The 25,096-nt window shown below is 43.7% G+C and overlaps 1 protein-coding gene across 7 annotated transcripts in view; it reads left to right on the plus strand.

Annotated features, from left to right (window-relative positions):
- rapgef3 (Rap guanine nucleotide exchange factor (GEF) 3) overlaps positions 1-25,096 on the plus strand; it is a 49,511-nt gene that overhangs the window by 18,318 nt on the left and 6,097 nt on the right. For all 7 annotated transcript variants that reach the window (XM_021566108.2, XM_036947023.1, XM_021566110.2 and 4 more), the window contains 13 exons: positions 13,509-13,615; positions 13,734-13,855; positions 13,980-14,190; positions 14,393-14,477; positions 17,503-17,563; positions 18,039-18,115; positions 18,961-19,107; positions 20,380-20,483; positions 20,985-21,073; positions 22,722-22,800; positions 23,165-23,315; positions 24,261-24,343; positions 24,794-24,824. In XM_021566108.2, the coding sequence (XP_021421783.2) occupies positions 13,509-13,615; positions 13,734-13,855; positions 13,980-14,190; positions 14,393-14,477; positions 17,503-17,563; positions 18,039-18,115; positions 18,961-19,107; positions 20,380-20,483; positions 20,985-21,073; positions 22,722-22,800; positions 23,165-23,315; positions 24,261-24,343; positions 24,794-24,824 (1,347 nt within the window). The remainder of the gene's footprint in view (positions 1-13,508; positions 13,616-13,733; positions 13,856-13,979; positions 14,191-14,392; positions 14,478-17,502; positions 17,564-18,038; positions 18,116-18,960; positions 19,108-20,379; positions 20,484-20,984; positions 21,074-22,721; positions 22,801-23,164; positions 23,316-24,260; positions 24,344-24,793; positions 24,825-25,096) is intronic.

A 25,096-nucleotide genomic window follows, 5' to 3' on the forward strand; every position in this document is an offset into this window, starting at 1 on the left:
CTGGTATTATTTTACCCAATATACATAGACGCAGTCAGGCAGGCACACACACGCTCACACGTATGAATACATACACACACAGACACACAGACACACACACACACACACACACACACACACACACACACAGCCGCTCTCACTTTGATGCATCCAGAATCTCCAGGAATAAAAACAGTGGAACAGTGTTCTCTTCTACTCCAGGAAGAATGGAAACACAGTAAAAGATCAATGCCAGTAAATAGGCCTATACAACATTAAAGTTGAGTTCATGTCTATGTTTTTTTCTGCACTGAACATGTAGGGAGTATCTTTAATAAATATCCAGTCAGCCTTGGAATGTTCCTAACTTCCCAAGGGCTTTTTCTGTGTGAGTGCTGTGTGTATTTTGGAAAGGGGGGAGAGGATGCAGGTCTTATAGCTAATGGGAGAACAGTAGCGAGGCTACAGGGAGGTTGGCTTTGTTGGTGCTTTGTTTGGTAGTTGTTGTTCTTGTTTTTTATGTCTTTGGAGCATGTGTCAAACTCAAGGCCTGCGAGCCGATTCAATCTGACCCAAGGGTGGTTTGAGTAAAAAATTGCTTTTTAGTTTGACATTTTTTGGAAGGGGGGGACGATTGTCAATTGACATTGAAATGACTAAAACCAAATAGAAACTGTAAAATGTATAATTGACCGAATGTTATAGTCTCTTTACTCTGTCCAGCTTGCTAACAGTCATCAAAACTGAAGCTAGACAGTCAGGGAGCATCGAAAATTCAGAAAGCGATGGCTAGAGGACAATTTGTTAAACGTTTTCATGGCAAGGAAATATACAGTGCAGTAGGATTCAGACCGCTTGACTTTTTCCACATTTTGTTATGTTACAGCCTTATTCTAAAATGGATTCAATAATCCCCCCCCCCCCCCCCCCCCCCCCCATCAATCTACACACAATACCCCACAATGACAAAGCAAGAACAAGTTTTTAGAAATGTTTGCAAGTGAAAAAGACAAAACAGGAAATACCTTATTTACGTACATTAGTATTCAGATCCTTTGCTATGAGACTCGAAATTGAGCTCCGGTGCATCCTGTTCCCATTGATCATCCTTGAGATGTTTCTACAATTTGATTGGAGTCCACCTGTGGTAAATTCAATTGATTGGACATGATTTGGAAAGGCACACACCTGTCTATATAATGTCCCACAGTTGACAGTGCATGTCAGAGCAAAAACCAAGCCATGAGGTCAAAGGAATTGTCTGTAAAGCTCAGAGACAGGATTGTGTCGAGGTACAGATCTGGGGAAGGGTACCAAAACATTTCTGCAGCGTTGAAGGTCCCCAAGAACACAGTGGCCTTCATCATTCTTAAATGGAAGAAGTTTGCAACCACCAAGACTCTTCCAGGAGCTGGCCACCCGGCCAAACTAAGCAATTGGGGGAGAATGGCCTTAGTCAGGGAGGTGACCAAGAACTCGAGGGTCACTCTGACAGAGCTCTAGAGTTTCCCTGTGAAGATGGAGAACCTTCCAGAATGACAACCATCTCTGCAGCACTTTACCAATCAGGCCTTTATGGTAGAGTGGCCAGATGGAAGCCACTCCTCAGTAAAAGGTACATGACAGCCTGCTTGGAGTTCGCCAAAAGGCACCTAAAGGACTCTCAGACTAAGAGAAACAGGATTCTTTGGTCTGGTGAAACCAATATTGAACTCTTTGGCCTGAATGCCAAGTATCACGTCTGGAGGAAACCTGGCACCATCCCTACGGTGATGCATGGTGATGGCAGCATCATGCTGTGGGGATGTTTTTCAGCAGCAAGGACTGGGAGACTAGTCAGGATCAAGAGAAAGATGAAAGGAGCAAAGTACAGCGAGATCCTTGATGAAAACCTGTTCCAGAGCGCTCAGGACCTCAGAATGGGGCGAAGGTTCCCCTTCAAACAGGACAACGACACCAAGCACACAACCAAGTCAACGCAGGAGTGGCTTCGGGACAAGTCTGGATGTCCTTGAATGGCCCAGCCAGAACCCAGACTTGAACCCGATCAATCATCTCTGGAGAGACCTGACTGTTAAAGGCCATCAGACTGTTAAATAGCCATCACCGGCTACCACCCGGTTACTCAACCCTGCACCTTAGAGGCTGCTGCCATATACTTGGAATCTCTGGTCACTTTAATAACGAAACACTAGTCACTTTAATAATGTTTACATACTGCTTTACTCATTTCATATGTATATACTGTATTCTATTCTACTTTTATTCAATGCCACTCTGACATTGCTCGTTCTAATATTTATATATTTCTTAATTCCATCGTTTTACTTTCTATTTGTGTGTATTGTTGTGAATTGGTAGATATTACTGCACTGTTGGAGCTAGGAACACATGCATTTCGCTACATCTGCAATAACATCTGCTAAATATGTGTATGTGACCAATAGAATTTGATTTGATTTCATTTGAAAATAGCTGTGCAGCGATGCTCCCCATCCAACCTGACAGAGCTTGAACGGATCTGCAGAGAAGAATGGGAGAAACTCCCCACATATAGGTGTGCCAAGCTTGTAGCGCCATACCTAAGAAGAGTAGAGGCTATAATCACTGCAGAAGATTCTTCAACAAAGTACTGACTAAAGGGTCTGAATACTTATGCAAATGTGATTTCAGGTTTTCTTTATTTTTTAAATTAGCTAATATTTCTAAAAACTTGTTTTTGCTTTGTCATTATGGGTTGTTGTGTGTAGATTGATGAGGGAACAAAAACTATTTAATCCATTTTAGAATAAGGCTGTAAAAATGTGTTTTTTAAGTCAAGTGGTCTGAATACTTTCCTACTGTAATTCATTTTAAGTTGGGCCCTCCGGACCTCTTTGAAGACTGGATTTTGCGAGCTGGGAAAATGAGTTTGAGACTCCTGGTTTAGAGATTTGAGATTGTTCTGTTAGTTATGTAATGATGATCAAGATGGTTATTGTGATTTGGGATTTGGTGCTATGTATATTCACACAGGTTAAAAAAAAAACTTATCATCAATGCCGCCAGGCCTTTTTACCTAAATTGGCACTTCCTGTTTTGAATAAAGGAAGAAAAAAAATCCAGTGCTGTAGCTTGGTATTTCTGAAATGGGGGAGGAAGTGTACTTGTTGGAAACAATAACCCCTCAGAAGGTCTGAAGTGGTCTTGTCTGTATAGAGAGTGGGATGTGAGATGCAGTTCCTACAGCTCCTCTGCCCACCGGCGTGGTGCTCCATCCCTCCCTCCAGGTACAGTCATGTTCCAGAGAGAACAGAAGAGGAGAGAACAAAGCCCACCAAGGTCACAGCACAGAGGGAGACTGTAGACTCGCCCACAGAGGAAACTTCAGAACACTAGTAGAAATTTGACACTATTTAACACAGACTATGGGCACAAATATAGTAAGCCCACACACCACATTCAGTTATTGAAACAGTTACTGTCACTGAGCCAGAGAATGAAGGTAACAAAATGACTTTATTTACAGTGGGGAGAACAAGTATTTGATACACTGCCGATTTTGCAGGTTTTCCCACTTACAAAGCATGTAGAGGTCTGTAATTTTTATCATAGGTACACTTCAACTGTGAGAGACAGACAATCACATTGTATGATTTTTAAGTAATTAATTGGCATTTTATTGCATGACATAAGTATTTGATCACTTACCAACCAGTAAGAATTCCGGCTCTCACAGACCTGTTAGTTTTTCTTTAAGAAGCGCTCCAGTTCTCACTCATTACCTGTATTAACTGCACCTGTTTGAACTTGTTACCTGTATAAACGACACCTGTTCACACACTCAATCAAACAGACCTCAACCTCTCCACAATGGCCAACACCAGAAAGCTGTGTAAGGACATCAGGGAGAAAATTGTAGACCTGTACAAGGCTGGGATGGGCTACAGGACAATAGGCAAGCAGCTTGGTGAGAAGGCAACAACTGTTGGTGCAATTAATAGAAAATGGAAGAAGTTCAAGTGACTGTCAATCACCCTCGGTCTGGGGCTCCATGCAAGATCTCACCTCGTTGGGCATCAATGATCATGAGGAAGGTGAGGGATCAGCCCAGAACTACACGGCAGGACATGGTCAATGACCTGAAGAGAGCTGGGACCACAGTCTCAAAGAAAACCATTAGTAACACACTACGCCGTCATGGATTAAAATCCTGCAGCAAGAGCAAGGTCCTCCTGCTCAAGCCAACGCATGTCCAGAACCGTCTGAAGTTGCCAATGACCATCTGGATGATCCAGAGGAGGAATGGGAGAAGGTCATGTGGTCTGATGAGACAAAAATAGAGCTTTTTGGTCTAAACTCCACTCGCCGTGTTTGGATGAAGAAGAAGGATAAGTACAAACCCAAGAACACCATCCCAACCGTGAAGCATGGAGGTGGAAACATCATTCTTTGGGGATGCTTTTCTGCAAAGGGGACAGGACGACTGCACCGTATTGAGGGGAGGATGGACGGGGCCATGTATCGTGAGATCTTGGCCAACAACCTCCTTCCCTCAGTAAGAGCATTGAATATGGGTCGTGGCTGGGTCTTCCAGCATGACAACGACCCGAAACACACAGCCAGGGCAACTAAGGAGCGGCTCCGTAAGAAGCATCTCAAGGTCCTGGAGTGGCCTAGCCAGTCTCCAGACCTGAACCCAATAGAAAATAATTGGAGGGAGCTGAAAGTCCGTATTGCCCAGCGACAGCCCCAAAACCTGAAGGATCTGGAGAAGGTCTGTATGGAGGAGTGGGCCAAAATCCCTGCTGCAGTGTGTGCAAACCTGGTCAAGAACTACAGGAAACATATGATCTCTGTAATTGCAAACAAAGGTTTCTGTACCAAATATTAAGTTCTGCTTTTCTGATGTATCAAATACTTATGTCATGCAATAAAATGCAAATCAATTACTTAAAAATCATACAATGTAATTTTCTGGATTTTTGTTTTAGATTCCGTCTCTCACAGTTGAAGTGTACCTATGATAAAAATGACAGACCTCTACATGCTTTGTAAGTAGGAAAACCTGCAAAATCAGCAGTGTATCAAATACTTGTTCTCCCCACTGTAAGTGTTGTTATAAGAAGGGGGGAAAAAGTGTGGGTGGAAAGGCCATAACCACAGACCACATTAGCCATTATCAGACAAACCAACCCACCCACAAATATAAAAACCATTTTAACAGGCCCATGTTCCTTTTGTGATACTACACTATTCAAACACAGACATAACATTCAAAGGCAGACTTTGACTTGGTCTCCATAAGAAAGTGTGTCATTAATGTTTATCTAAAGCACATACTCAGCCTGTTCCGGACCTGAAACGTCAGAGAGAGCAGTGTGAGAGAGAAAGGGCGACTTCTACAGTACATACAGTATGCCATTCACCAGCACTGGCACACCTGAGGGAAAACGGTTTACTCTCTAACCTGATGCATGGGGTCGGGAACAATCAGGGAGTTCCTCCTGCCTATACTACTAACACATGGGCTATAGTCCCTAGATCAGTGCTTCCTTACCTTTTTTTGAACTACGGCACACCTTTATGGGATCCATTTTTAGCACCCCACCAAAAATGTCCCTTTTCATTTATTTAGTGGCAATGACCCCCATCTCATCTGATCCCTACTGCAAAATTCTCTATTTTCTGTTACAAACGTTTTTTAAAGATGAAATACAGTTTGAAACTATTTTCATAGTTCCCTACTCGTGATGATTCATTTGTGTGTACCTCTGTAAGAGCGTCCCACGAATCCGTGCAATTTTTTTGTAAAAATAGGTCTTTAGTTTTTAACTGTTTGAGCTAGAGACTTGTGGGTTTCTGCATTGTATAGGTGCAACCACCGACACAAAGCCATGCGTGCTGTGTTTGTTTATATGGCAGAGGCTGTGGTACAGCTAAATCTATAAAAGCCTATTTATTCTTCATATGAAAATGTGGACAGAATGTGACGCATATTGCGGAGACTCTGGAGGCACGCAGAGTTTTTTAAATATAATTGAGCTCCTCATTGACATTAATGGGTGACGGTAGGTGAGGGCGGGAGGTCCGGAATAAACACAAACTTACTTCCTTGACAGCAGCTCTGTGCTGCTAGGCGAAGTGTAAGAAGTATGAATGCCCTGACCCTGCCAATGCAGATTGACCATGTGGCGCCTTTAATCAGACTTGCCTGTGCTAACTGTTCTCACAGGCAAAGTAAATTGATACAACCCACTGGGCAAAAACTTTTTGCATCAACGTTGTTTCCACATTATTTCAACCCAATAAATCATTGCGATGAGATTGGCTCAAATCGAATTGTATTTGTCACATGCGCTGAATACAACAGGTGAAGAAGACCTTACAGTTGTCATGGCCGTTAAAAGAGCTGGACCAAGGTGCAGCGTGGTGAGCGTACATTTTCTCTTTTATTCAAAATGACGTCGACAAAACAATAAACAATACAAAACAAACTGTGACGCTTAAGGCTATATGCCATCAGACAAAGTTATCTTCCCACTAACACAGGTGGGAAAAAGGGTACCCAAGTATGGTTCCCAATCATAGACAATGATAGACAGCTGTCCCTGATTGAGAACCATATCTGGCCAAAACATAGAAATAGAAAATCATAGAAACACAAAACATAGAATGCCCACCCCAACTCACGCCCTGACCAAACCAAAATAGAGACATAAAAAGGATCTCTAAGGTCAGGGCGTGACAACAGTGAAATGCTTACTTACAAGCCCTGAATCAAAACAATGCAGTTTAAAGAAAAATACCTAAAAAAATAAAATAAAAGTAACAAATAATAATAAAATAACAATAGCCAGGCTATATACAGGGGGTACCGGTACAGAGTCAGTGTGCGGGGCACCGGCTAGTCGAGGTAATTGAGGTAATATGTATGTAGGTAGAGTTATTAAAGTGACTATGCATAGATAATAACAGAGAGTAGCAGGAGCGTAAAAGAGGGGGGGGGGGGGGGGGGGGGGGGGGGCGACGACAATGCAAATAGTCTGGGGTAGCCATTTGAATAGATGTTCAGGGGTCTCATGGCTTGGGGGTAGAAGCTGTTTAGAAGCCTCTTGGACTTATACTTGGCACTCCGGTATCACTTGCCGTTCGGTAGCAGAGAGAACAGTCTATGACTAGGGTGGCTGGGGTCTTTGACAATTTTGAGGGCCTTCCTCTGACACCGCCTGGTATAGAGGTCCTGGAGGGCAGGAAGCTTGGCACCGGTGATGAATCAACATAGAAAACTAAATGGATTTGCCAAAAAGTATCAACGTAACGCATTCCGTCTTTTTTTTCACCTAACTTTTAACCTAAACCGAATGACATGGTGAAAGGTTTTGTTGACTTCATGTTGAATTCACAGTAGATGACAGCTCAACCGAATGTAAATCAAAACCAGACGTTGAACTGGCGTCTGTGTCCAGTGAGAAAGGACTTTGCTCATGATGTGCGCCCCTCAACTGATAAAAATGCAACAACATGCCTGAGCAAACTGGATTTGTAGATACAGATGTGACCATGAGCTATTCAAGTTTCAATGTCAAATGCACAAGTACAGTGAAATGCCATTCTTGCCAGCGCTAAACCCAACAAGGCAGTGATCAATGTCAATATAGTGCTAAAAATAACACAAGGTAGAAGAAAAACACACAAGATATAAAAACAAGATAACTAAGAAGCTCTATACAGGGTCAGTTCCAATACCATATTTACAATGTGCAGTGATTCTGGAGTGATAGAGGTAGATATGTTTTAGGGTAAGGTGACTAGGCATCAGGATGCAAGATAAACAATGTATTTATCTGTGTGGCAGTGGTGCTCCCAAGTCAAAATTGAATGTGCACTCAAAAAAAGAATCAAGATTGGGAAAAGGTTTGCAGCACACCTGGACAGCTTCTCAAGGCAGGCACACCCGTTGAAAACCGTTGCCCTAGATCACATGTTCTCAAGTAGTTCATCACAGAGATTTAGAGCTTTTGTTCTTCCTGTATATACAGAACCGAACAGATTGATGATGAGTGATTATGTCCTGTGTGTTTAGCTACTCAGTAGGTGGGGTGCTGTACCCAGGATGTGCTGTATGAAACATTCTGTTGTGGTCGGTTGTTATAAGAACATGTGTTTAAGATTGCAAGCTGAACACAGTCACAGTAGAAATGCCAGCTTGTTTGCAATGATGATGGGGGGATTTATGCAGTTGGAGTTTATTATCTCAGTGTCAGAGGTCAGAGATGACCAGGCTGAGAACATGGTGGTAGCTAGTGGTCCCACGGGAACAGTCAGGGCACATGGGAATAGTGGTGACCTCCAGCCAGCACAGCCAGTAGAGCCAGTCTGCAGTCCCCTGGGACCAGTCTGCAGTCCCCTGGGAACAGTCTGGAGTCAGTGGAGAGGATGAAAGGTTCAGAATGATGCATACAGTCTGTAGACACTAGGTCTGGGAGCAGGACAGCCTGTGGGAAAACAGAGGTATGAAGGGGGGGCTTGGGGGATGGGGAGCTTGGGGGACCCCTCAGTTAACTTCTCACACAGCAGGTGTGTCTCTTTGAACTTTAAAGTAGCATGCAGGTTTCCCCGTTCTTTTGTACATGGTTCTGAAAAATGGATGAGAACCCCAGGTTCTGTCGGGTTGTGTTGTCTTTGACGAGGCCGGAGTCGGCAGATCAGTCACGGGTCAGGAGCCAATCATTTCATCCCGAGTGGCTTGGAGCCAGAGCCATTGGCCAGGGCAGGCTAGGAGCCTGGCTTTGGTGACAGGAGAGAGAGGGGAGAGGGCCTCACAGGCTGCCCCATCCACCACAACACCAGCCAGAGCAGGCTAAGGGCTGAGGCATGGCTAGGGGCCAGGCGTTTGGGAGAGGAGGCTAGGAAATCACCGTCCACCACAACATCACGCCAAGTGGAGACAAAAGCTAAAGGAAATGGTCTTTGTTAAGTTTAATTTGAATCTCAAGACCACCACCTTGGACAAACAGAGCCCTGAAGGAAGCCCAATAACAAACAATCAACTGTGTGAGTCACTCGTGGAATCACAAGACTAGGACCAAGAACATATTGAGTGGAAGGGAGTGAAATGAAGACATTCTAGTTCATTAACAAACCAGTAAATGTTGATATTTAGCCATTTGTAATATTGGTTTTGTCATGGAGGTTGCGTATAAACAGGAAATGGTATGAAATAGGCTGCACAGCAACAGACCCAATGTGCTGTGAGTTACATAAGCTTTAGTCTGTCTGCATCAGTGGTTGATACAAATTTTACACTAGTTTTTTTTCTTCTCACATTCTGTTTGGGTGGTAGAGCATGGCAGAGAGGAGCGAGATAGGAGGGGGCAGGGAATGGAAAAAAATGACTGGGAGGTGTATTAGAAATTATACTACTTAGAGAATCTGAGAGGAGGCAAAGTGAAAACTCTCAGAATGGCAAAGTTGTCAACGTAGCCAAGTGACATCCACTCACTCTCTGATGAGGAGACAGTTATGTGTGTGGTGTGGGAGAGTTTAGCAGTGCAGTAACTCTCTCCATAACACATTCTCACCAGCTCTCCTCCCACACGCGCACAATTAGGGACTCTAGCCCCTGCAAAGCCAAACACTCCACTCACACCAGTGACGTATGTGACATCACACATGGTTCCTGTAATGCTTCTCACAGAATGTATGCTTTCTGCCACTGCCACTTGCTTTTCACTTGTCATTCTAGCTCCTTGCATGTCTACAAAGTGGGTCACTGTTGTCACTGTCTGTTGTCACAAGACCTTCTGTGTGACACTTCACATTTCCCGCTTCATTTATGTGACCTCATGTCTTTATCACGTCATGGAAATGACACAGAATTAAAATCAAATCAAATCAAATCAAATCAAATTTTATTTGTCACATACACATGGTTAGCAGATGTTAATGCGAGTGTAGCGAAATGCTTGTGCTTCTAGTTCCGACAATGCAGTAATAACAGGTAATCTAACTAACAATTCCAAAACTACTGTCTTGTACACAGTGTAAGGGGATAAAGAATATGTACATAAGGATATATGAATGAGTGATGGTACAGAGCAGCATAGGCAAGATACAGTAGATGGTATCGGGTACAGTATGTACAAATGAGATGAGTATGTAAACAAAGTGGCATAGTATAGTATAAAGTGGCTAGTGATACATGTATTACATAAGGATACCGTCGATGATATAGAGTACAGTATATACGTATGCATATGAGATGAATAATGTAGGGTAAGTAACATTTATATAAGGTAGCATTGTTTAAAGTGGCTAGTGATATATTTACATCATTTCCCATCAATTCCCATTATTAAAGTGGCTGGAGTTGAGTCAGTGTCAGTGTGTTGGCCGCAGCCACTCAGTGTTAGTGGTGGCTGTTTAACAGTCTGATGGCCTTGAGATAGAAGCTGTTTTTCAGTCTCTCGGTCCCAGCTTTGATGCACCTGTACTGACCTCGCCTTCTGGATGATAGCGGGGTGAACAGGCAGTGGCTCGGGTGGTTGATGTCCTTGATGATCTTTATGGCCTTCCTGTGACATTGGGTGGTGTAGGTGTCCTGGAGGGCAGGTAGTTTGCCCCCGGTGATGCGTTGTGCAGACCTCACTACCCTCTGGAGAGCCTTACGGTTGAGGGCGGTGCAGTTGCCATACCAGGCGGTGATACAGCCCGCCAGGATGCTCTCGATTGTGCATCTGTAGAAGTTTGTGAGTGCTTTTGGTGACAAGCCGAATTTCTTCAGCCTCCTGAGGTTGAAGAGGCGCTGCTGCGCCTTCTTCACGATGCTGTCTGTGTGAGTGGACCAATTCAGTTTGTCTGTGATGTGTATGCCGAGGAACTTAAAACTTGCTACCCTCTCCACTACTGTTCCATCGATGTGGATAGGGGGGTGTTCCCTCTGCTGTTTCCTGAAGTCCACAATCATCTCCTTAGTTTTGTTGACGTTGAGTGTGAGGTTGTTTTCCTGACACCACACTCCGAGGGCCCTCACCTCCTCCCTGTAGGCCGTCTCATCGTTGTTGGTAATCAAGCCTACCACTGTTGTGTCGTCCGCAAACTTGATGATTGAGTTGGAGGCGTGCGTGGCCACGCAGTCGTGGGTGAACAGGGAGTACAGGAGAGGGCTCAGAACGCAACCTTGTGGGGCCCCAGTGTTGAGGATCAGCGGGGAGGAGATGTTGTTGCCTACCCTCACCACCTGGGGGCGGCCCGTCAGGAAGTCCAGTACCCAGTTGCACAGGGCGGGGTCGAGACCCAGGGTCTCGAGCTTGATGACGAGCTTGGAGGGTACTATGGTGTTGAATGCCGAGCTGTAGTCGATGAACAGCATTCTCACATAGGTATTCCTCTTGTCCAGATGGGTTAGGGCAGTGTGCAGTGTGGTTGAGATTGCATCGTCTGTGGACCTATTTGGGCGGTAAGCAAATTGGAGTGGGTCTAGGGTGTCAGGTAGGGTGGAGGTGATATGGTCCTTGACTAGTCTCTCAAAGCACTTCATGATGACGGATGTGAGTGCTACGGGGCGGTAGTCATTTAGCTCAGTTACCTTAGCTTTCTTGGGAACAGGAACAATGGTGGCCCTCTTGAAGCATGTGGGAACAGCAGACTGGTATAGGGATTGATTGAATATGTCCGTAAACACACCGGCCAGCTGGTCTGCGCATGCTCTGAGGGCGCGGCTGGGGATGCCATCTGGGCCTGCAGCCTTGCGAGGGTTAACACGTTTAAATGTCTTACTCACCTCGGCTGCAGTGAAGGAGAGACCGCATGTTTTCGTTGCAGGCTGTGTCAGTGGCACTGTATTGTCCTCAAAGCGGGCAAAAAAGTTATTTAGTCTGCCTGGGAGCAAGACATCCTGGTCCGTGACTGGGCTGGGTTTCTTCCTGTAGTCCGTGATTGACTGTAGACCCTGCCACATGCCTCTTGTGTCTGAGCCGTTGAATTGAGATTCTACTTTGTCTCTGTACTGGCGCTTAGCTTGTTTGATAGCCTTGCGGAGGGAATAGTTGCACTGTTTGTATTCGGTCATGTTACCAGACACCTTGCCCTGATTAAAAGCAGTGGTTCGCGCTTTCAGTTTCACACGAATGCTGCCATCAATCCACGGTTTCTGGTTAGGGAATGTTTTAATCGTTGCTATGGGAACGACATCTTCAACGCACGTTCTAATGAACTCGCACACCGAATCAGCGTATTCGTCAATGTTGTTATCTGACGCAATACGAAACATCTCCCAGTCCACGTGATGGAAGCAGTCTTGGAGTGTGGAGTCAGCTTGGTCGGACCAGCGTTGGACAGACCTCAGCGTGGGAGCCTCTTGTTTTAGTTTCTGTCTGTAGGCAGGGATCAACAAAATGGAGTCGTGGTCAGCTTTTCCGAAAGGGGGGCGGGGCAGGGCCTTATATGCGTCGCGGAAGTTAGAGTAACAATGGTCCAAGGTCTTTCCTCCCCTGGTTGCGCAATCGATATGCTGATAAAATTTGGGGAGTCTTGTTTTCAGATTAGCCTTGTTAAAATCCCCAGCTACAATGAATGCAGCCTCCGGATAAATTGTTTCCAGTTTGCAGAGAGTTAAATAAAGTTCGTTCAGAGCCATCGATGTGTCTGCTTGGGGGGGGATATATACGGCTGTGATTATAATCGAAGAGAATTCTCTTGGTAGATAATGCGGTCTACATTTGATTGTGAGGAATTCTAAATCAGGTGAACAGAAGGATTTGAGTTCCTGTATGTTTCTTTCATCGCACCATGTCACGTTAGTCATAAGGCATACGCCCCCGCCCCTCTTTTTACCAGAAAGATGTTTTTTCCTGTCTGCGCGATGCGTGGAGAAACCTGTTGGCTGCACCGCTTCGGATAGCGTCTCTCCAGTAAGCCACGTTTCCGTGAAGCAAAGAACGTTACAGTCTCTGATGTCCCTCTGGAATGCTACCCTTGCTCGGATTTCATCAACCTTGTTGTCAAGAGACTGGACATTGGCAAGAAGAATGCTAGGGAGTGGTGCGCGCTGTGCCCGTCTCCGGAGTCTGACCAGAAGACCGCCTCGTTTCCCTCTCTTTCGGAGTCGTTTTTTTTGGGTCGCTGCATAGGATCCACTCCGTTGTCCTGTTTGTAAGGCAGAACACAGGATCCGCGTCGCGAAAAACATATTCTTGGTCGTACTGATGGTGAGTTGATGCTGATCTTATATTCAGTAGTTCTTCTCGACTGTATGTAATGAAACCTAAGATTACCTGGGGTACTAATGTAAGAAATAACACGTAAAAAAACAAAAAACTGCATAGTTTCCTAGGAACGCGAAGCGAGGCGGCCATCTCTGTCGGCGCCGGAAGTCGCAAATTAAATTAAAGGTTAAAGGTATGTTGGTTGTGTGCATATGATAAGCAGAGGAAGAGGTACATTGTTCAATTATATTTTGATTTGCACATAGCCTACATTTGACTGTGTCATGTATTTGACCCAGTATTTCTCTCCCTCTCTCTCTCTCTTTCTCGCACACCTTGTAGTTTCTGTCGGATCGAATTCTGAAGGCAGCCAGGGTGGTGTACAGTGCCTTGATAGAGCGTAGCCCTGGCCTGATCAGAGACAGAAAGCATCACCTGAAGACCTACAGGTATGGGGCCTTGCTCCTGTCAATGATTGCAAATTATACTATTACTTTGCCTGTTTATCTTTCTGAAATGAAAATGCTAGATCGTTTCCTTGTTGAAATCTCACTCTTTCCCTTACAGACAATGTTGTTCGGGGAAAGAGCTTGTTGATTGGCTGATGAAGCTAAACGAATGCTTCCAATCAAGGAGCCAGGCAGTTGGCATGTGGCAAGTCCTGGTGGATGAAGGAATCATTGTTCATGGTAAGATACTTTAATCAGAGTGAATGTATTATCATCATGTATTGTCAAATATGATCGTTTGACAAGAATCAACCACTCCCTGCTGTGAGTGTAACCAAACTCAATGTCTCCTATCACAATGTAGTGAAGCAGGAGTTAAACTTCCATGACAAAGACACTCAATTTTACCGCTTCCTGGATTTGGAGTTCGGACTGAACCACATGACCAATGAGAAACTCTCACTGAACCACATGACCAATGAGAAGGACCAATTAGACGATGAGCTGCAGGAGGGTTTGTCGTTATTACTGCAGATTGGTCCAGATGCTCTTTTGACCATGATTTTACGTAAATGGTGAGTTCCATTTTATTATGCTGTGTGTTTGTATCAACTTTGTTTTACTCTTCAAGTCAAAGGGAATTTTCCATCCTCAGATGGACAATAAACTGATATTGTATTATATCTGCTCTCCTATTGTATCATATATCAATCATCCTATTCTAAGGCCTAACCTCTGACCCTCTTGTAACCTGCGCGTATCCCGTCCTCTCTACAGCCCCAGCCAGCGTAGTGCGGAGGACATGGAGGTGATCTATGAGGAGCTGCTTCATATCAAGGCTGCTGCTCACCTCTCCACCTCAGTGAGTCTCAGCTTCCTGTCCTGTCTTTGGCTGCATCCCAAGTGGAACCCTATTCCCTATGTATTGCACTACCATATGGCTCTGTCCAAAAGTAGTGAGCTGTCCAAAAGTAGTGAGCTCTACAGTGAATGTGGTGCTATTGAGGACGCGTACAGCCTGAGTCTAGTCAGAAGATGTTCTGTAGAAACCGTGCTACACCGGTCCATGGCCCACATTCACAGTCTCAGAGTAGGACTACTAATAAAGCACCAGTTTTGCCGAGATCGGCGGTCTTCAACCTTTTCTTGCCCAGGGACCCCCTCCCAGGCAAACCGGCAACCCAGGGACCCCCATCATATGTTAGCTAAAACATTCAGGTGAATGCTAATGGCAAGGATATATGGTCAAGAAAGCTTACGAGGGGCCAGCAGCACTTGCCGCACTGGTAGCCTATTGGTGGGGGCTTTTTCAAAACCTATGTCAAATACTCCAGTGAGTGTAATTGACTCCTAAGAGTGTAATTTGCTCAGTATTAGGATTTAAAAACTAAAGTTGTCATAATTTGAAATAAGATATTCTACTCTTTCTACTGTAGGTATGTAATTCAAAATGTGTTTATTCTGTCGTTGCTAGCAATATTCATAATAATCTGAATTTTTTTATCACTTTTATATATATATATACAGTACCATTCAAACGTTTGGATACACCTACTCATTCAAGTGTTTTTCTTAATTTTTAACCATTTTCTACATTGTAGAATAATAGTGAAAACATCAAAACTATGAAATAGCACATATGGGATCATGTAGTAACCAAAAAAGTGCTAAAAAAATCCAAATATATTTTATATTTGAGATTCTTCAAAGTGGCCACCCTTTGCCTTGATGACAGTTTTACAAACTTGGCATTCTCTCAATCAGCTTAATGAGGTAGTCACTTGGAAGGCTTATCCAACAATCTTGAAGTTCCCACATATGCTGAGCACTTGTTGGCTGCTTTTCCTTCACTCTGCGGTCCAACTCATCCCAAACCATCTCAATTGGGTTGAGGTCGGGGGATTATGGAAGCCAGGTCATCTGATGCTGCACTCCATCACTCTCCTTACACAGCTTGGATGTGTGTTTTGGGTCATTGTCCTGTTGAAAAACAAATGATAATCCCACTAAGCGCAAACCAGATGGGATGGTGTATCGCTTCAGAATGCTGTGGTAGCCATGTGCCTTGAATTCTAAATAAATCACTGACAGTGTCACCAGCAAAGCATCCCCACACCATCACACCTCCTCCTCCATGCTTCAAGGTGGAAACCACACATGTGGAGATCATCCGTTCACCTACTCTGCATCTCACAAAGACACAGTGGTCCAAACCAAAAATCTCAAATTTGGACTCATCAGACCAAAGGACAGATTTCCACCGGTCTAATGTACATTGCTCGTGTTTCTTTGCCCAAGCAAGTCTCTTCTTATTATTGGTGTCCTTTAGTAGTGGTTTCTTTGCAGCAATTCGACAATGAAGGTCTGATTCACCCTGTCTCCTCTGAACAGTTGATTTTGAGATGTGTCTGTTACTTGAACTCTGTGAAGCATCTATTTGGGCTGAAATTTCTGAGGCTGGTAACTCTAATGAACTTATTCTCTTCAGCAGAGGTAACTCTGGGTCTTATTTTTCTGTGGTGGTCCTCATGAGAGGCAGTTTCATCATAGCGCTTGATGGTTTTTGCAACTGCACTTGAAGAAAGTTTTTGACATTTTCCAGATTGACTGACCTTCATGTCTTAAAGTAATGATGAACTGTTCTTTCTCTTTGCTTATTTGAGCTGTTCTTGCCATAATATGGACTTGGTCTTTTGCCAAATATGGCTATCTTCTGTATACCAACCCTACCTTGTCACAACACAGCTGATTGGCTCAAATGCATTAAGAAGGAAAGAAATTCCACAAAGGAACTTTTAACAAGGCGCACCTGTTAATTGAAATTCATTCCAGGTGACTACCTCATGAAGCTGGTTGAGAGAAAGCCAAGATTGTGCAAAGCTGTCATCAAGGCAAAGGGTGGCTACTTTGAAGAATCTCAAATATAAAATATATGTTGATTTGTTTAACACTTTTTGGGTTGTTACATGATTCCATATGTGTTATTTCATAGTTTTGATGTCTTCACTATTATTCTACAATGTAGAAAATAGTAAAAATAAAGAAAAACCCTGGAATGAGTAGGTGTGTCCAAACTTTTGATATATCTATATTTACTCTCTCTATATATATTTGTTTATTTATTTTTAAACATTGCTGAACCCCTGCAGTACCGCCGCGGACCCTCAGTCAAATACCCCTGGCCTAGATCATAAATCACAAAGTACACGATTATGTGGATATGGGGGACCTGATCCTAGATCAGTACTTCTACTCTGAGATGATTTGTGAATTGAAATTGGGGCCCAGTTCTTAGAAAGTGAATTGAATATGGGCCCAGTTCTTAGAAAGGGAATTGAATATGGGCCCAGTTCTTAGAAAGTGAATTGAATGTGGGGCCCAGTTCTTAGAAAATGAATTGAATATGGGCACATTTCTTAGAAAGGGAATTGAATATGGGGCCCAGTTCTTAGAAAGGGAATTGAATATGGGGCCCAGTTCTTCGAAAGGGAATTGAATATGGGCGAAGTTCTTCCAAAGGGAATTGAATATGTGCCCAGTTCTTAGAAAGGGAATTGAATATGGGGCCCAGTTCTTCGAAAGGGAATTGAATATGGGCCCAGTTCTTAGAAAGTGAATTGATCCTCCAGTGGACTAGAAAATCTGCACACAATGAGCGATTTTCCCAGACCCAGATAAAGTCAATCCTGGGCTGCAAAAGCAATGCTCAATCGAGTTTTGAAAGTGATTTGAAGGGATTTTTAGTCCAGGAATAGGTTAAATCTGGGTCCAAGAGGAGGAAGCAGCCCTACTGTATGTCCTGTAGCGCTAAGGCTTTACACTGACCCTCCCTCTGACCTCTCCCTGTTTAATCCTGTCTCGTTCCCTTTCCTTGTTTCTTCCTGTAGGTCCGTAAGGAGTTGGCAGCAGTGCTGATGTTTGAGTCCCATGCCAAGGCAGGCACAGTCTGTGAGTGTCATAGTCCTCTGTGATGTTTTTTTAAAACTCTGGTGGGCGAGAGAGCGAAAGAGAGCCTCACCGGGCCCACATCACCACCACAGGTGCTAGAGAAACTCTGTCTCTGTTACCATCCTCCCCCTCAGTGCAGTATACAACAAACCTGTCCATCAGTAGCATAACAAATTATTTCTGCCACGGATGTAAAACCTACTGAAACCCACATCTTTATCTTGGACAATCAGTCCATTAGATTGTCTGAGAAATCTGTCTGTCGGCAAAGCTGACTGAAACACTGAAATGTCAACCCGAAAATGCCATGTGCACCTTTGTGAAAAAATACAAATCACCAGCACTTTGCCTCCCGGCCTTTCGTTTTTATTGGACTTTACCTGTGAAGCACTGTGCCTACATCCTTGTCTGGTAGAGCTGGCTGACTGTTGAGACTGATGTGAATCCTAAATCTCGGTGTCTTTGTGTTTCTCAGTGTTCAGTCAGGGAGACAAAGGCACTTCCTGGTACATCATCTGGAAGGGCTCTGTCAATGTCATCACACATGGAAAGGTAAGGTCTTTACCCCAGTTATCTTAATTGTGTACATTTCTTTAGGATACACACTATAGATTCATGTTTGGATATAGAGAATTTGAATTGTATTCACACTACTCTTACAGTTATTCAAATCAAGTTAATCAAATTGTTGGTCACATGCGCCAAATGCAACAGGTGTAGACTTTACAGTGAAATGCCTACTTATGAGCCCATTCTCAACAGTGCAGAGTTAAAATTTAAGACAAATATTTTCTAAATAAAATAGGAAATAGTAACACAATAAAAACAGTAACGAGGCTGTATACAAGGAGTACCAGTACTGATTCAGGTAATACAGTATACAGTATGTACATGTAATACAGAATGTACATGTGGGTGGGGTAAAAGTGACTTGGCAATCAGGATATATAATAAACAGAGTACCAGCAGGGTATTTTAAGTGTGAAAGTGTCTCTATTTGTGAGTGTGTGTGGCGTCAATATTCATGCATGTGTTTTGTGCGTGTGAGCGTATGCAGTCTGTGTGTTGGAGTGTCAATGTAGTATGTGTGAGTGTGTGGGTAGAGTCTAGTACATGTGCACATAGAGCCAGTGCAAGAGAGTTAGTTAAATCATTGAGGGGGTCAATGTAAATTTGACCAGGTAGCCATTTCATTAAATGTTCAGCAGTCTTATGGCTTGGGGGTAGAAGTTGTTAAGGAGCCTTTTGGTCACACTTACATAGTTATACTGTGTGTGTGTGTGTGTGTGTGTGTGTGTGTGTGTGTGTGTGTGTGTGTGTGTGTGTGTGTGTGTGTGTGTGTGTGTGTGTGTGTGTGTGTGTGTGTGTGTGTGTGTGTGTGTGTGTGTGAGATGCAGGGCCTGGTGACGACGTTACATGAGGGAGAAGACTTTGGGCAGCTGGCCCTGGTGAACGATGCTCCCAGAGCAGCCACCATCATCCTGAGAGAGGACAACTGCCACTTCCTACGAGTCGACAAACAGGACTTCATACGCATCCTTAAGGTGGGTTTGGTCACAACCTGAAGATGGGTGCATATCGTATTCATACTGATGTGTGTGTACTGTATGTAAAGTAGATACACGTTCTCTTTGATCACAACCTGCTTTTGTGTACAGTACATACTCTATTCAAATCAATAGGGGCGTGTGGGTAAAATCACTGGGGAAGCCACGCCAGTAAAAAAGGTTATACTACAACCTATGTTGTGATAGTTGCGTTGTTTGCTCTATAAACATTAGTTCAAACACCACCGTGATATACAATAAGACTGTGACAACAAGAAGACAACAGTCACACAGTGGTGGAATAAATTCAACTACACATACGTTTGTTTCCTCACAAAACCTGAGAGCAACATCTGTCCGGTGAAGTCCACAAAGCATATATTGCATGTAAAAAAAAAATCAACTTAAACATGTAAACATCATCAAATCAACAAGGCTATATATGCTTAGTTTAATACACTGAAAGCAAACTTAAAAATACCAAAAACTATTTAGTCCAACCAATGTTGCTAAATATCATGTGGCTGTCCATGGCACTGATTTCTGTGTGTGTGTGTGTGTGTGTGTGTGTGTGTGTGCGTGTGCGTGTGCACTCACCCTACTTGAAGAGTACGCTTTTAGTTTTTTGTTTTCATAGTCTACCTAGCGAAATTGCTTGCTAGCCTAACTTCCTCGTATGGTTCACAATGAACCAGCTAAGTTAGCCAGCTAGTTAACGTGAGACTACTAGACTACATATTGAACTTCAATCATCTCTGGCCAGTGGCACAAAATGTACATTTTTGGTTAGATCAGAATCGCCATCATAATCATAGGCCTGTCCAGAGAATTAAGACAAAACCACAAATCCAAATCCCCATCTCCATGTATGGCTTAGGAAAGGGACGATTTAGCAAGCTAGCTACTGCAGGACATCAACACAAGTAGACCAGAAACAGACATGTTTTCTGACAATTAGATTATCCTTAGAACGTGATTTGATTGGTGTGAAGCCAAATCCAAAACTGGCCTCCCTTGGGGGAGCGTTTTGCATTGACTCAAAATTCTGAAAACACAGAGAGACGAAGGATATATTATTTTATAAATAAAATGTAAAAATGTGTCAAATATTTTGGGAAGCCTGGCTTCCCTTGGCATCCATGAATACACACCAATGATTCAAATATGCCTATTGCATATGCTAAAAGGTGTATGTATCCATGTGTACCATGTATAGTGTGAACTGCATGTAAAGTCTGTGCATGACTGTGTGTTTACATTGTGTTTCAGGATGTGGAAGCTAACACCATGCGTCTGGTGGAACATGGTAAAGCTGTGCTGGTGCTGGAGAAGGCTGAGTCAACCAATCCTGGAGGGGCAGGAAACAGCAGCAAGTAAGACACTCCCACCTTTCATATATTATACTGTATAACAACAACCAGTCAAACAAGCACTTATACATTAATCAAGACCTGAATGAACACACTCCTCTATGGCATTTTTTAGACCAATGTCATGTAAAACACACATGTTTACTGTAGAATATTAAATGTGCAAGAAACAAGCACTGTTTTAGTTAACAGTGTTGTTAATTGTGGCAGTTAGCTGCCTGCCTATTGTTGATTCAATACAGAAATAGACCTGAACCCTGTTCAGTTGAATAGACTGTGCTTTGTTATCTCACTTCAAGTGTTTTAGCAAACGTTGAGTTTAATCAATGTGATGCTCAAATAGCTGCCTCTTTATACTGTTAACCAATGTGTCCACCTGTGGCTCTTTCCACACTACACACATACTGACACTCTCTCCCCCTCCCCTCCGCTCTCCCTCTTTTTCTCCCTCTCCCTCTGTTATTTCCCCCTCTCCCTCTCCCTCCCCCTCCCCTACACACTCAGGTATACAGTGATGGCTGGAACTCCAGAGAAGATCCTAGAACACCTGCTCGAGACAGTGAAGCTGGATACTAATGGCAGTGATGCTATAGGTAGGTAACATGTATGGCTTGCCTTGTATGGATCCAAATGTTTCTCTACTGTAGTAGCTGGACCCCTCTATGTCACTGGACCACTGACATATTCTCACTGTTTTATGTTCAAAGAACAGAAGTTCCTCTTTTAAAACAATCTAGGAAGAAGCAGGAATTCTCCAGGGTAGCTGTTTAGGCCCCTTGCTTTTTTTTCAATCTTTACTAACGACATGCCACTGGCTTTGAGTAAGGCCAGTGTTTCTATGTATGCAGAGGATGCAACACTATACACGTCAGCTACTAAAGCAACTCAAATGACTGCAACACTTAACAAAGAGCTGCAGTTAGTTTCGGAATGGGTAGCAAGGAATAAGTTAGTCATACATATTTCCAAAACTAAAAGCATTGAATTTGGGACAAATCATTCACTAAACCCTAAACCTCAATTACATCTCATAATGAATAATGTGGAAATTGAGCAAGTTGAGGTGACTAAACTGCTTGGAGTTACCCTGGATTGTAAACTGTCAAACCATATTGATACAACAGTAGCTAAGATGGGGAGAAGTCTGTCCATAATAAAGCGCTGCTCTGCCTTCTTAACAACACTATCAACAAGGCAGGTCCTACAGGCCCTGGTTTTGTCACACCTGGACTACTGTTAAGTAGTATGGCCAGGTGCCACAAACATGGACTTGGGAAAATTGCAGTTGGCTCAGAACAGGGCAGCACGGCTGGCCCTTAAAAGTACACAGACAGCTAACATTAATGACATGCATGTCAATCACTCATAGCTCAAAGTGGAAGAGAGATTGACATCATCATTATCATCATAATCATCATCATTGCTTTCGTAAGAGGTGTTAACAAGCTGAAGGTACCTAGCTGTCTGTTTAAAATACTAGCACACAGCTCGAACACCCATGCATACCCCACAAGACATGCCACCAGAGGTCTCTTCACAGTCCCCAAGTTCAGAACAGACTATGAGAGGCTCACAGTACTACATGACAGACATGACTACATGAAACTCCATTCCACATAAGGTGACTGATGCAAGCAGTAGAATCAGATTTAAAAAGCAGATAAAAATACACCTTATGGAACAGCGGGGACTGTGAAGTAACACAAACATAGGCACAGACACATGCATACACACACATGATAACATACTATACACACTTACACATGGATTCTGTGTTGTGGGTGTGTGGTAGTGGAGTATGGGCCTGAGGGCACACACTCAGTGTGTTGTTAATTCTGTAATGAATGCATTGTAATGCTTTTGAAATTGTATAAATGCCTTAAAATTGCCGGACTCCAGGAAGAGTGGGGATCCATAGTAATAAATACAAATACTAATACAAAACACACTATACTTCACATCTGAATCCTCAGCCAAACTTTAAAGATCGTTTCTGGTTTCATGGGAACGGTTTGTTTTGGTCACTCACATGAAACAGCCAACAAAGACAGAAAAGAACAGGCAGAATCAGGCCAGGCACATTCCTGGAAATGTATTTTATATCCGCTCACTAAAGGCCATCAGATGACTCATTGCGCCTGTGTTTTTCAGGGAGGAAGTGGATGGGACACAAAGTGGAGGGACACAGAGTGCCATTAGTCCTTGTTAGTGAGTTATGTGTTGTTCTGTCTGTGCCCACAGATCCCTGTGTGAGCGACTTCCTGCTAACCCACAGGGTCTTCATGCCCTCCAGCCAGCTTTGCCCGGCCCTGCAACATCAATATCCTTTGATGATTATGATGATGCTGGTGATGATGATGACGGTGGTGGTAGTGGTTGTGTGATGATGATGATGATGTCCTAAGCTGTGTCTATTTCTATTTACTTACACTTTGTCTCTAAGAAGATCACATACCCAACATTTGTGGGAGTATTTTGAATCTGTGTACCCGAAAAACAAATTAAACGTTTAAATTAAATAAATAAAACAAATGAACATAATTCAACCAAAGCATCCAGCTTCTCCAGCTGAAGACTAGTGTCTCTTCAAGTCGAAAGCAGCTCAGACCGTGGTCTAGGTCTAGAATAGCTGTGTTAAGCTGTTGTTCAAGTGTGTTGGTTCTCTTCCTTATCCCTGAGTGCACCTACCATGCTGAGCCTTCTGAGGGCTCAGATCTGGAGAAGGCAGCCTATGCCCTCAACACCAAGCAGAAGATAGTGAAGTTGATTTGCCAGTGGGTGGCGCTGTTCGGCCAGCTGCTCAAAGATGACCCCATCGCTGTAGACTTCCTGGAGGTGAGTGAAGGGGTAGTGGGATTCTCTATAACCAAACAAATCAAATCAATTTATATAGCCCTTCGTACATCAGCTGATATCTCAAAGTGCTGTACAGAAACCCAGCCTAAAAAAGCTAGCTGTGCCACCAGAGACCCTGGGTTCGCAGCCGGCCGCAACCGGGAGGTCCATGGGACGGCGCACAATTGGCCTAGCGTCGTCCGGGTTAGGGAGGGTTTGTCCAGTAGGGATATCCTTGTCTCATCGCGCACTAGCGACTCCTGTGGCAGGCCGGGCGCAGTGCGCACTGACCAGGTCGCTAGGTGTACGGTGTTTCCTCCGACACATTGGTGCGGCTGGCTTCCAGGTTGGAAGCCAGCCTGTTAGACTTTACGCCCGTCCCCTCGCCCCGACCTGGGCGCGAACCAGGGACGCTCTGCACACGTCAACAGTCACCCTCGAAGCATCGTTACCCATCGCTCCACAAAAGCCGCGGCCCTTGCAGAGCAAGGGGAACCACTACTTCAAGGTCTCAGAGCAAGTGACGTCACCGGTTGAAACGCCACTAGCGCACGCCACTAGCGCGCACCACCGCTAACTAGCTAGAAATTTCACATCGGCTACACGCGCTGTGTTAAGAAGCAGTGCGGCTTGGTTGGGTTGTGTTTCGGAGGACGCATAGCTCTCGACCCTCGTCTCTCCCGAGCCCGTACAGGAGTGAGACAAGACAGTAACTACTAACAATTGGATACCACGAAAAAGGGGGGTAAAAATAATAAATAATAATAATAAAAATAGCAGAGCCTTATATCAATGTTATCCAAATATCACGCTCTGAAAAATCTGTTATACAGTAAATTGTGCAGTATATTGTATTGAATCATAGCCTGTGTGTTGTTTCTGTGTGTTGTGACCATAATAATATGCATTCAGTGTTGATACATTGAGTGTTTCTATGCATGACAGACGCTGGGGGAGGAGGTGGCAGGTGACTCCCGTCTGTCCAGTATGCTGAGGGAGCAGCTCAGAGACAGGAGGAGAACCAGAATGTGAGTAGTAACACGTTTTGATTTATTTGACCTTTATTTAACTAGGCAAGTCAGTTAAGAACAAAATATTTAGTATTTTCAATGGCGGCCTTGTTAACTGGCTTGTTCAGGGGCAGAATGACAGATTTGGGGATTCAATATTTCAGTTACAAGTCCAACGCTCTAACCACTAGGCTACCTGCCACCCCTTTCGCCAGAGTGTATCTGAAATGTACAACTTTTGGGCCCATAGGGTGAATAATGAAGGTCAAAGTTCAATATAGTATGGTATGGATATAAGCCTTGTGCTCACAGGAATGTGAAACAAAAGCAAGTCATGTTCTTTCCTTTACAGTCATATTGATAACATTATGTAGTATCGTAAGCAAGCCAATAAGAGTGTTTCTGGAAACTAGATTTGAGATTTGAATTAGGCTACTATCATGTTTGTATTTTTCAATATCTTTCCAGGCTTGAGAATGAACTCGGGTCACTGACAAGGGTAAGTTGAACCACATTAATAAAGGCTTATAAAGGTCATTCTTGCGCACACAAATACATCTGCATCTCTGTTTATTACCACATGCCATGTTCTCTTTACTTAGACAGATTGGGAGATAGCAGAAGAGACAATACAACTCCAACCTTTATAACACAGCGTGTTAGTCTTCAGAGCTGCTGGAGCTAAAAGATAAAAGATTAAAAGCATAAAAAACATGGAGAAATTAAAAGTCACACTTGTGGCTGACTTACTCTGTCTATTGTTTGTTTCCA

Source organism: Oncorhynchus mykiss, chromosome 16, assembly GCF_013265735.2.
Source record: "Oncorhynchus mykiss isolate Arlee chromosome 16, USDA_OmykA_1.1, whole genome shotgun sequence".
Classification (NCBI taxonomy): Eukaryota; Metazoa; Chordata; class Actinopteri; order Salmoniformes; family Salmonidae; genus Oncorhynchus; species Oncorhynchus mykiss.